This window comes from Thalassophryne amazonica, chromosome 11, assembly GCF_902500255.1.
Source record: "Thalassophryne amazonica chromosome 11, fThaAma1.1, whole genome shotgun sequence".
In the NCBI taxonomy this organism is placed as follows: Eukaryota; Metazoa; Chordata; class Actinopteri; order Batrachoidiformes; family Batrachoididae; genus Thalassophryne; species Thalassophryne amazonica.
The window spans coordinates 46,772,127-46,785,101 of NC_047113.1; the positions used below are offsets into that span (position 1 = coordinate 46,772,127).

The window sequence follows — 12,975 nt, forward strand, 5'->3', positions numbered from 1 at the left end:
TGGAAGTGTGAATGAGTTTGTCTATATGCGTCAGGCCTGTCCAGGGTGTACTCTTATTCAGTGACTGCTGGGACAAGCTCCAGCCCCTCATGACCTCAAGTGGAATAAGTGGGATGAGATAATGGGTGGCCTTGCTTCACACTACAGTATCTAAAAATAAAAACAGGCACCAATGGGTCTCATAACCAGTATAGATAGGTCTTCTGCACCACTGTCAACCATGATAACCCAAACCCCCAACACACCCACAACATAACACTGTTTCCAGTAAAGTTTGCATGCAGTGTTCTGATTTATTGGAAGTTGCTAACATTTGGCTTGTGACAGATCCTGGATTGAGACGATGACATGACACTGGGATTTCAAGGCAGCCTGAATGCACTGAAGAGCCGGCCTGAACCCTACAGACTCCAAAGAGGCACCACAGATTCTGTTTTCAAGCCTCTTCTTCATTCAACATGCCATCTTCGTGAAGCAGAAAGTGTTACATTCCATTTCTGTAGCGCTTATCCTCCATTCTACCTCAGTAAATTCAAATCATTGCATACATCTATTTACTTTTTTCAATATTTGAAACGGTTAATGAAGGTACTGGACCATACTAACCAGAGCTCCTAATTAAAAATCTGCTGGGTGTAAAATTGACGCAGGTATTTGTGGATGTCAGCTCGGACCTCAGAAACCCTGACACTTGGGTGCCATCTCATTACCGGCTTTCCAGTAGTCCCCACCAGAAACTTCTCAAAGTTCCACTTGATGTCATTGAGTTTCAGAGGCTCCCAGAACAATCTATTAGGGACTGTACCAAAGACCTCACCGACCGGGGGGCAGGAGTTCTGCATACAAGGGACAAAACTTATAAGAAAGCTGTTGTGCAGTCTAATAAACAACCATATGCATGTTTGTGCAATATTACCTTTAAGAATGTGAAAATCTCTTGCTCATTTTCACCATTTACGTCACCCTTCTCAAACAGCGGGAAATTTGGAACAAATCCATTGCCTGGTCGAACATGTCTGGAATCCAGAAGAGAGCGTCTTATCAGTGGATGTGTCTAAAACACTGCACTCCAGGCCCGTAATGAGCTGTGACCTGACAGCTGCCCAGGACTCACTAGAAATTTGTGCAGAACAATGGTTTTATTGCAAAAGCTCTGCAAAGGACGTATATTGACCGATGGAACCCAATACATAAATACTAGGAGGTGCTACAGAGATTATAAAGTGAACCTGATCTTATTAGCAAAAGATGGCTGCTCTGACTCAATGAAGCCCTGTTGACTGACGGGATTTGCAAGTACACCAAAATCCTCTCTAAGCCTAACTGCAAAATCCTCTCTAAAACTGTGAGGAAACCACTAACTTTTAAAGTGGCTCCTATTAAGGGTATAGATTTATTACAGAGTTTATGGTACGAAGTCCCATAAAAGTATATTCACTCCAACAGAAAAACAATATTATGCTTGTGTGATCACAGAATATGGAACCTGTGACCAAAAAAATAATAAAGTTACTATATTTTTCAGGTTTCTCTTAATGGCTAAAATATGTACTTAAGTCTTGGTGGAGGTGTGTGCTCTCAGAGCTCTTCTTATGTTATTGTACATAAAAATTGTTGTCACACTTCTTTTGCCAACACAACATCCGACAAAGCTTTGTTTCCTAAAATCAGGCATTTTGATGAAATAAGGTTTTCACCTGCTAGCAGTTGACCTGGGGCCTGTATTACGAAGCGGTGTTACTGGCTTATCAGGGTAACTTCGGGAGTAAGTTGATGACGTGTGGAGTAACTTCCCGGTTAACCTGTACTACGAAAGGTGGGTAGGGTTTGATCGAGGTATGCTGCCATGGCAATTTACGCTGTGTCCCAATCTGCTCCGGGCAGGTTATGTTCTAGGTTAGCTTGAGGTTTTCGCTTAACCACTCCCTTTATAAGTACCGCCCATCCACCTTCAATCACTCCGAAGACAATGCTGGCCTACCTGGATGATCCGTTTGATATTGGGGCACAAATTGTGAGGGGCTCTCTTCGCAGGGCGAGGGTTTTTAAAGACCGCCAGAATCCGCTGACATACCCGGACGATATTCTCCATGAAAGATATATCAGCTGAGGGAATTCATTATCTTTGTCAGCTGATCGGGCCAGATGTCTGTAACATCACCCATCGTAGCAATGCCCTGACGATCGAGAAGATAATGTGCCTTGCGCTTAGATATTTTGCCAGTGGACAATTTATGTATTCCATCGGTGATGCTGAACATCTGAGCAAGAATACTGTATCTCGTATGATTCGCAAGGTAGTACTTGCTCTATCTAAACTGTTGGATGCATTTGTCGTTTTCCCTGGCCATTTATCCGCAATACAAATCAAAGAAGGGTTTTATGCAATCGCGGGTAATTACTAATATCAAAATAGGTCTAATGCATGTCCATTAATTAGGCGAAGTGGGGCTTATCAATAACAATTTCTCCTAGGTTTCCCAAGAGTAATAGGAGCCATTGATTGCATGCAAATCCCAATCAGTGCACCCCTGGGAGAGCACGAGGGCGATTATGTCAATTGCAAATCTTTTCACAGTATCAATGTGCAGGTATAGCCATTCTATTCAACCTATTTCATATACCCATTATCGTGTAGTCCACTCTAAGCTCACCTTCCTTTCACTTATTTCAGCCACATAAGGGTTGCTTTGGTTTGGGTGATTTTTCTAAATATTCTAATATACAATTACTATAATTACATATTTCACATTCTTTTTCTCCCCACATGGGGCTGTCCTGTTGAATAACCTTCATGCCAAAGTGATATATATGTAACTGTTAACAGAATGACCATTAATGGCTTTAAATCCTTAGATAGGTAGCCTATTTAGGAAACATTAAATTAACCTAACATCTATTAGTAGGCCTATGCCCACTTCTGAATCGTGCTGCATCTGGGCATAATTAATGAAAGAAGGTCATTATTTTACACATATCAGACATTCCACAGGTTAATCATCTGTAACAGATTTGGAGAACAATTGAATTGTACTTACGTATTTACCTGATCAGCAATACGTTGCCAACAAGCCTGTCTTGCTTTATTGGCAGACGATGTGTTCGATTTCCCCCTTAACGTTACTTTAAATTCCTCGTAACTCCGCATAATAATCGTGCATTCTTCTTCGGTAAAGTAAGGTGCCCGCGCCATCATTGAAAAATGGTGACATGCGCTGCAACCTGCCCCTTTTATGTGAACGCGCACAAACTCCAATTAGGTTAACACAGGTTCAACAAATCAACATCTTAATCAGTGTCATAGTACCGATTAACACCACTTGAGTACACCAGGTTTTGTCAACCCCGGTTTAAGAAGTTAACCCTGGGTTACATCTGAGTAAGTTAACCCCGCTTTGTAGTACAGGCCCCTGGTTGTTGTCATGGCGGGTCACGTTTCTGGCGTTCGATTCTGCTCTTAATTAGTCAGGTTTTATGAGTCTTCTCCATGTATTATTATTATTATTATTAGTATTATTAGTATTATTATTCTGGCTTATTCCCAGCATTCTAGTGAGGTTTACTGCATGTTAGTTTCTCTCTTCACAGTCTTATTCTCTCTTGTTTGACTTTCTCTTGCAATTTTAATCTGATATCTTTTCTGTGTTCACTCGGGGTAGCTTGATTTCCTGTTTCTGGTTTCCTGATTCACGCATCTCTGCACTTCCATGGTTCATCTTTTGCAGGCCTTTGTAACCGCTATCACAGTGGTACCTCCTCACCAGATTTTATTGCCTTGTGTTTGCCTCTGTGTTACAGACCCACGCTGCCCTTCCATGTTTGTGGTTTTCTTGGCTGCCATTTCTGGTTTTGGTCATCTGGTATGACTGCTTTCTGTGCTCTGAACTACTGCCCCCTCTCAGGACACTGTCATCGTTTAGACTGATCTCCCCTGTACCTGACCTCTGCCCAAGTAAGAGACCAAGCTCAGTGTTTGCTGATGGAAAGACTGAAGAGTTGCTTGGTGTGACACTTCTTGCTGGGATTGACTGATTGAATTAAGCCACCTTGTACAGACCATTGTTGTGGATCTCTGTGTTGGGGTCGTCTGTTTAAGACGTTACAGTTGTACTCCAGCATATGGCGACAAGAAATATTGTATGATTACACTATGTAACACAATTTTTGTTCCTGGCTTCTAAGTGTTATATTTCAACTGCTTATGTCTAAAGTCTATGGAAAAATGACTACATTCAGCACAAACTTTGATTTTATTTTCTTTAACGTTCTAGAAAGTTCTAAACATTTCTTGAAATTTCTGGATAATTATGGAAACTTCTAGAAAATTCTGGACAGTTCTAGCCGTTAAAGAATATTCTAGAAGACTACTCAGTAGTAGTGAAGGCGAATCGAGAATATTCTTGAAAACAGACAAATTTCAAAATATCATTGTCCTGATCACAGAAGCAAAGTTTCTGTGGAATAACAGCTATTTTCTATTTATTTATTTTCTATTTATTTATTTTATTTTAGGTTAGGAAAACACACTGTGTACCCAGGAACAAAACAAAAATAAAAATTTGTTACATAGTGTTATTGAAATTCAATGTATTTTTATTAGGTCCAGTCGCTGTCCTAAGAAATTTTCAATCATTAAAATTTTCACAATAATACTGCACTTTCAAAATTTTCAGATATGAATGTGTATATGAAAATAATTACTTTTCAGGTCATTTGCATTGATGTCGTGGATTTACAGAACAATTTGAATTTTATAGTAAGGCACTTCTATGAAATTAAATGAAAATTTCAAGGTTTTTTTTTTATATTTTTCTTGGTTCTGCCCCTTATTGTGAATATTTTTCATGGGACCCATCCTTATTTGGCTTAATATGTGTCGAAGATCATCTGTACCAAATTTGGTGCTTTTATCACAAAGTCACAGATTTTTTAGCTTGTTGATTGAACTTTAGTTATTCTTTCATCAGCTACCTGGATTTGTAAGTTGTGGCTGAAAAGCTCAATTACATAGTAAAACAAAGATTTCTTACTTTAAACCTGGCAGAATTTCCTGATTTGTCCCTGGTTCTTGCTTTCCAAACTGATTGCAGGGAAATCCAACAATCCTGAGTCCAGCTGGTTTCATCTCCTCTTGAAGTGCATTCAGTTCTGATAAGAGAGCACAAAAAACAAAATAACTTCTTATTCTGCAACGTAGCTCTGACACAAAATGAGGATGTCTGAGGCGTTGTTTCTTACCTACATACTGTAGGGTGTATCCTCAGTATGTCGCCACGTTGACGAAGAGGACCATCTTACCTGTGAAGTCGCTGAAGGACATGTTTCGGCTCCCGTTGAGGGTTGTTGCCTGGTAACCATAAATGGTGCCATCTGTTGACGGGTCACAGTGCTGGGGGGTTTAGACAGATCACAACAGGTTTTTAGATTCATATACACATTATCCATTCAGTCTCGAGTGACATTTTACTCAAATGTGATATTTTTTTGAATTAAACATTTGCAGATCAAACATTTTTAAAAAGCTGTTCTTTTGATGTGCATTTTTCTTGCCAAAAGCAGGGTTAGAAATTCAGTTTTGTCTTCTTTGTATTAATTTAGTTTTGTGGAAGTTTTGAAAGAAACATTATTGCTGCATAAACATTAGCTCAATCTTGTAGTTCTGGATAGTTTTATCTTGACATGGTTTATTTCCCATTTGGTTATACCATAATTTTATTTGTTTAATTTGGAGAAATTATAATAACACACAAACACTGTATATTGAGAATGACAATTTTAAGATTGTGTTGCTATTGTACATTAATACGCGTATATCATACGCCACCTTTCTATTGGTTAAATAACCTTTGACCTTTGATAACCTTGAAAAGGTTTTTGTAATTTTGCCTGTGGTGACTCATTTCACAGTGGAAATGAAACAGTTGATATGTGCCAGTAATGTAGACTTGCTTTGTGTTTTTATTTTAGCAATTTAACAAAAAAAACAAACAACAAAAAAAAAAAAAAACGAGTGACGGCACAAGACGAAAATGAGTGATGGAAGCCACCAAGACATCCATGCCATCTGAAGACATTACAGGCGTTTGTGGCTGTGACTGGTGAAACTTTAGTCTGCAGCACCACAAGAGCAGCTTCATGGTGCACAGAAGACGAGAAAACAGTTCAGCTCTGGGGTAGATTAAATTTTGCATTTTCTTTTTCAGATAATCTTTCTCTGTGCTGCATGGGTGCAGTGATACAGCCACAATACCTCTGTTACTGTTTGAGTTGGACATCTGGCCAAAAACAACGACAAAACAAGCCCTGTGTCAACAAAGCAGCAGAACGTTGCTCTCCGAGGTACGTGGTTCAATTAAAGCTCACAGACTTCCATTTATCCCTCAGCTGACCCCTTTTTTTTAACCTCAAGTAGGCAAAATTCCAGTATTTAAAACTTATGTATAGTCAATATGCTTTATTAAAGAAATTCACTGTGAAGTGCTCTAATGAACTGTGAGGTGGTCTGATTGCAGACTTTTGGATTTCACATGTGGATGTGTGTGTGTGACGGTGCTGTGTTTCTGCCTCCAACATTTTGGGCTGCTTCCATGGATCAATAACACGTGGGCGAAGGAACAGGTGGCACCAGCAACACATGTTCCACCAATGTTTTAAAAAGTATTCAGTAAGATTACCCGTGGGCATGAAGACAGCCAGGGCGGCAACAAACCTGACCTTACCGGGGCAGTTCTGGAATCCACCTCAATGTGTGTGTGCGTGTGTGTGTGTGTGTGTCACATTTGGATTCTTTAAGGGCAATTTCAAAGCCAGCCTTCATTAACACTCTGTACCAGGTTTGGCAGGGAATCAGCAAAATGACCTGGGAGCAGGTCAACAAACAGACATGTCCTTGATCCCAATGACTGATGTTTGGCAAAATCTGACCTCATTGGACAGTTCCAGAACCCATCTCGACCTATGTGCCAAATTTGGTGGACAGAAGAGAGAAATATGACGCAATGCTGAAATACTCTTGGCCGTATGACCATAAAAATAGGAAACAGAGTGTGACCTTTTGACCTCTTAAAATAGGTCAAGGTTAGCCATCTTTGAACTTGTCCATAGTCTGTGTCACAAGAATGTTCCCTAAGACCCTGGCAGTAATAGGACTGGACTTATGCTGAGCACAGACAGATGGACAGACGCACGGCTGTCGTAATGCCTGATGGCTATATTTTTGACTTTTAACCTCAATGACCTTGACCTCTGCCAAAACAAACACCTTAAGGACAGTTCTGGGGTCAGCCTACATGCACACAGTAGGTCTGGTGGAAGGCAGCCAGCTGCCAGAACAATAATCATCAGTGTACCCCCTCCTCCCCCGGCTGCTGTCACATTACCACATTTACAGTGGTCACGTGATCAATGACTTTTTCCACCACACCTAATGGAAACCTGATTCTTAAGGTTCCTAATATTTCCAGTACTGGAAAAATAGATTCCGGGAGCACTGGAAACATAGTTGGTGGAAAATGACCCAACCACGTCGAAGGAGAGAAACAAACTATTCTCAAATTACACTATGATGAGGAGGAAATGGCCTTAACGTTACACCATACATGGTCCTTTAAACGCATCTTCTTAATGTAACGCAAATAAGACATTAATGAGGATTTGATTAAAAGCTGAATAAACACATTCAGGACATAGTTACACATAAACTGTATGTTGTAAAAAGAATGATGTTAATTTGCTGCATCAGTCTTTGATTTATTTTTTTTTTAGTCGCCATCCTCTTTGGATAAATTCGGATCAACAGGTTACCTGAGTGAACGGAGCCTCGGCGGCGCAGGACAGCAGCGCGGCCAGCAGGAGCGACGGCCACAGGAGCCACATCGCGACGGTGCGTGGACGGTGTCTCTGTGGACCACGACCCGCGTGTCCCTCCGCTTAAATCAGCCTGGGGGCGTGGGCGCTGGGTGGCTGGGCGCGCGCCACAGCTGCGTCACACTGCGCACTCTATCGACCGAAAGAGCAACAGCAGCAGCACACGAGATGAATGTGTTATTATGAAGTCAAAATGTACACAGTCATATTTGTGTCATGCAAACAAAGATGAGAGTTATGCAAGGGTGTAGAAAAACAAAAACTGCACAGAAAACCAAGATTATAAGAAAAAAGGACATTTTTCAATAAAGTCTTAATCCTATACTGAATGGAAATTATGACTAAATTCTAGTTATGAGGAGAAAAATAACAGCATCAGCAACAAAGATGAATGTGTTATTATGAAGTCAAAATGTACACAGTCATATTTGTGTCATTCAAACAAAGATAAGAGTTATGCAAGGGTGTAGAAAAACCAAAACTGCACAGAAAACCAAGATTATAAGAAAAAAGGACATTTTTCAATAAAGTCTTAATCCTATACTGAATTGAAATTATGACTAAATTCTAGTTATGAGGAGAAAAATAATAGCATCAGCAACAAAGATGAATGCGTTAATATGAAGTCAAAATGAGAATCATATTTCTGTTATGCAAACAAAGATGACTAGTATTTGCAAATGTGGAGAAACAGAAATCACACAGAAAGCCAAAATTATAAGAAAAAAAACCATCAAATTTTCAACAAAGTCCTAATTACAGTATAACAAACAAAAATGACAAAGTCCCAATTATGAGGGGAAAAATAACAGCATCAGCAGCAAACAAGATGAATGTGTTATTATGGAGACAAAATGTACACAGTCACATTTGTATGATGGAAATGAAGATAACAGTCATGTACAGATGTAGAAAAAAAAACTGCACGAAAAGCAAAAATTAAAATTTGTAACAAAATGCTAATTTGAATATGCCAAATAGAAATGATGACTAAATCCTAATTGTAAGATAAAACAAACAAACAAAAAGACAAGACAAATGTGCCATTATGGAGACAAAATATACAGAGTCAAATTTCTGTCATGGAAATGAAGATGACAGTCATGTAAAGATGTGGGAAAAAAAAACCTGTGCAAAAAGCAAAAATTATAAGGAAAAAGTAAATTTTTCAACAAAGTCTAAATCAAAATGTACCACATAGAAATTTGGACTAAATTCTAATTATGAGGAGAAACATAATAACATCAGCAGCAGAGAAGATGAATGTGTTATTATGGAGACAAAATGTACAGAGTCACATTTGTGTGACGGAAATGAAGATAACAGTTATGTAAAGTTGTGGAAAAACAAAAAACACACAAAAAGCAAAAATTACAAGGAAAAATTCAAGTTTGCAACAAAGTGCTAATTACAATATACCAAATAGAAAAAAATGACTAAATGCTAATTGTAAGAATAAAAAAAAAAAAAAAAAAAAAAAAAAAACAGCATCAGCAGCATCCAGAACAAATGTGCCATTATGGAGACAAAATGTACAGAGTCCCATTTGTGTCATGTAAACAAAGATAACAATTGCATAATGATGTGGAAAAACAAGACACGTGGAAAGCTAAATTATAAGAAAAAAGTCAAATTCTTATCAAAGCCATAATTAATGTCCTTGAGCGACTCAGCCAGAGCCCAGACCTGAATCTGAGTGAACATCTTGAGATATCCAATCAGATTCAGGTCTGGGTGTTGTGTGGGCCGCTGAAGAGGAGGTACTGCTGGCCCACCACCACCAGAGGGCGCCCTGCCTGGAGTGCGGGCTCCAGACATCGGAGGGCGCTGCCGCCTCACAGGAGCAGCCAGGGTGACAGCTGTCACCCATCACCTGAGACAGCTGATATCAATCACCAGGGAGGTATATCAGCAGGACGGCATCTCCACCTCATTGCCGAGATATCGCTCTACTAAGGAGGTAACGAACTCAGCCAGTTGTGTTATTCAGAGAAGTAATACTTTGTTGCTTGTGCTTAGGTCAGCTGAAGACCGTATTGGACGTGGTTGGATAAGTACTCACATTCCAATCCTACAGTGCTGTTTTTGAGTAGAGGTGGAGGTGGTGTTTCCACCCTGTGTGTTGCTGGGTGCGACCGCACCCACACCTGACTGTTTCTGTTCCTTGCCAGCAGTACCGGATCCGACGAGCGGAGGCAGTGGCCACCTGGGAGTTCGGGACTTGGCGGCTCCAGTATTCCCGGGGTTCGGTGGCAGAGGAAATCGGGTGGTTCCGGTTCGACTCGGACAGACGTCTCCTATCGTCGAGCCTGCCCACACGACACCATTGGAATTCGGCTTATTGCTATAATTGTAATCTGTTGTTTGTTGTGCGTCTTCACAACAGTAAAGCTTTGTGATTTGACTTCCTCCATTGTCCGTTCATTTGCGCCCCCTGTTGTGGGTCCGTGTACCTACACTTTCACAACACTGGGCTCTGGCATCATATTCTAGAAGACTTGAGGCTGTATTGCTGCAAAAGGTGCATCAACAAGTATTGAGCAAAGGATGTGAATACTTATGTACACGTGATTTCTTAGTTTTTTAAATATAAATTTGCAAAAAACAAACAAAACAAAAAAAACAAACACTTTTTTCATGTTGTCATCATGGGGTGTTGTGAGTAGAATTTTGAGGGAAAAGGTGAATTTACTCCATTTTGGAATAAGGCTGTAACATAACAAAATGTGGAAAAAGTGAAGTGCTGTGAATACTTTCTGGATGCACCGTGTGTTATCGGGATGATTCAGTTCTTTAAAATCAGTCAATATATGCCTTTTTGCTGGCTGTTATTTCTTTTTCTGGAAATTAGTTTTGTTTTATTGTGCTACCCTCAGCAATGTCTGTTTTATGTATTAGATTAGATTAGATAGAACTTTACTAATCCCTTGGGTTGGCTTCCTCAGGGAAATTGAGGTTCTAGCAGCTTTGGAGAGCAGCACACAGGGTAAGAAGCAGTAGAGTATCAAAAGTAGAACTAAGACAATGGAAAAAAATGTAAATATAAATATCAGAAATACTGCTACAACTGCTCCTCATTCCCGTCCTCTGTCTTCCTGTTACTCCTGCCCCTGAGTGAGGAGTTGTACAGTCTGAAGGCCTGAGGGACAAAGGAGTTTCGCAGTCTGTTGGTCCTGCACTTGGGAAGGAGCAGTCTTTGGCTCCTCTGGTTGCTGATGACTGTGTGCAGAGGGTGACTGGCATCATCCATAATGTCCAGTAGTTTGTCCAGTGTTCTCTTCTATGCCATCCACACCAGAGAGTCCAGCTTCATGCCAACCACAGAGGTGGCCTGCCTGATCAGTGTGTCCAGCCTGGATGTGTCCTCCTTGGACACATGCTGCCCCCCCCAGCACACCACAGTGTAAAAGAGGACGCTGGCTACCCCAGAATGGTAGAACATCTACAGGAGTTTCCTGCTAATGTTAATCTGTATATATGTATATATATATATATATAAACAGTGGGTAGAATAAGTATTGAACTCGTCACCATTTTTCTCAGTAAACATATTTCTAAAGGTGCCACTGACATGAACTTTTCGCCAGATGTCAGATGCCTCCTATATGGAGAAACCAGTCTCATGCATTGCTCAGGTGTGATTTTGGCCCATTCTTCCAACAAACAATCTTCAAATCTTGAAGGTTCTGTGGACCTCTTCTATGAACTCTGATCTTTATTTCTTTCCATAGATTTTTATTGGATTAAAGTCAGATGATTGATTGGGCCATATAGCATCTTTATTTTCATTCTCTAAAATCAACTGAGAGTTTCCTTGGCTGTGTGTTTGGGATCACTATCTTGTTGAAATGTCCTCCCTTGTTTTATCTTCATCAACCTTTCATCCAGAATGTCTCTGTACATCTTTCCATTCATCCTTCCTTCAATTATATTAAGTTTGCCAGTGCCGTATGCTGAAAAACAGCCCAATACCATGATGTTTCCACCTCCAAACTTCACTTTTGGTGTGGTGTCTTTGGGGTGATGTGCAGTGCCATTTGACCTCCCAAATTGGTGTGTATTATGACATCCAAAGACTTAAATTTTTGTCTCATCTGACCAGACTAGATTCTCCCAGTATTTCATAGGCTTGTGTAAATGTTGTGCAGCAAACTTAAAATGAGCTTCAGCTTGCTTTTTCTTCAGCAGTGGAGTCTTGTGTGGTGAGCATACATACAGACCATGGAGGCTGAGTGCATTACTTATTGTTTTCTTCGAAACAATTGTACCTGCTAATTCCAGGTGTTTCTGAAGCTCTCCACAAGTGGTCCTCGGTTCTTGAACAACTCTTCTCATAATTCTTTTCACACCTCTGTCAGAAATCTTGTGTGGAGCACCTAGATGGGGCTGGTTTATAGTGAAATGATGTTCTTTTCACTTCCAGATTATGGCCCCAACAGTGCTCACTGCTGGAACATTCGGAAGTTTAGAAATCCTTCTGTAATGGCATATTATTATATTTTTTTGCAACAATATGATTGCAAAGATCTTGAGAGAGCTCTTTGCATTTACCCATCATGAGATGTTTCTTGTGTGACACCTTAGTAATGAGACACCTTTTTATATGCCATCAGTTGGGACTGAACCAGCTGATATTAACTTACACTGACAAGGGGCAGGACTGCTTTGTAATTACTCATAAATTTCAGCTGGTGGCTTGGCTTTCCGTGCCTTTTTTTGCACATCTCTTTCTTCAAGTGTTCAGTACTTTTCCCTGTGTCATTTCACATTATTACGCATAACTTAATTTATGGAGATCTGTGCATTTAATTACAGTTTCTTTCTATGTGTGGATTACTTAGGTTGTTACCGACATATGGCGAAAATTTCATGTCAATCGCACCTTCAGAAATATATTTATTGAGAAAGTATGACGTGTTCAATACTTATTTTATCCACCGTGTATTTGTGTGTAAACTTAAAGTCACACAAAGTGTACACATATTAGGCGCTCAGAAACGAAAACACAATGGAGAGAGAGACAAAAAAAATCCCTTTCACTGAAAATAATATGTAGTGTACAAACTCAACGCTGTTCCAATCCAGACGATCGCGGTTATTTGCCGAGCG

The 12,975-nt window shown here is 40.0% G+C and overlaps 1 protein-coding gene across 1 annotated transcript; it reads right to left on the reverse strand.

Annotated features, from left to right (window-relative positions):
• Positions 1–270: 270 nt before the first annotated feature.
• gpx3 (glutathione peroxidase 3) lies at positions 271–7,966 on the reverse strand. The gene is made up of 5 exons (XM_034181649.1): positions 7,804–7,966; positions 5,239–5,389; positions 5,031–5,148; positions 917–1,016; positions 271–836 (listed from the first exon to the last, which is right to left on the reverse strand). The coding sequence occupies exons 1-5, from the start codon at positions 7,873–7,875 to the stop codon at positions 615–617; spliced, it is 663 nt and encodes a 220-aa protein (XP_034037540.1). The 5' UTR covers positions 7,876–7,966; the 3' UTR covers positions 271–614.
• Between the last annotated feature and the right edge of the window lie 5,009 nt (positions 7,967–12,975).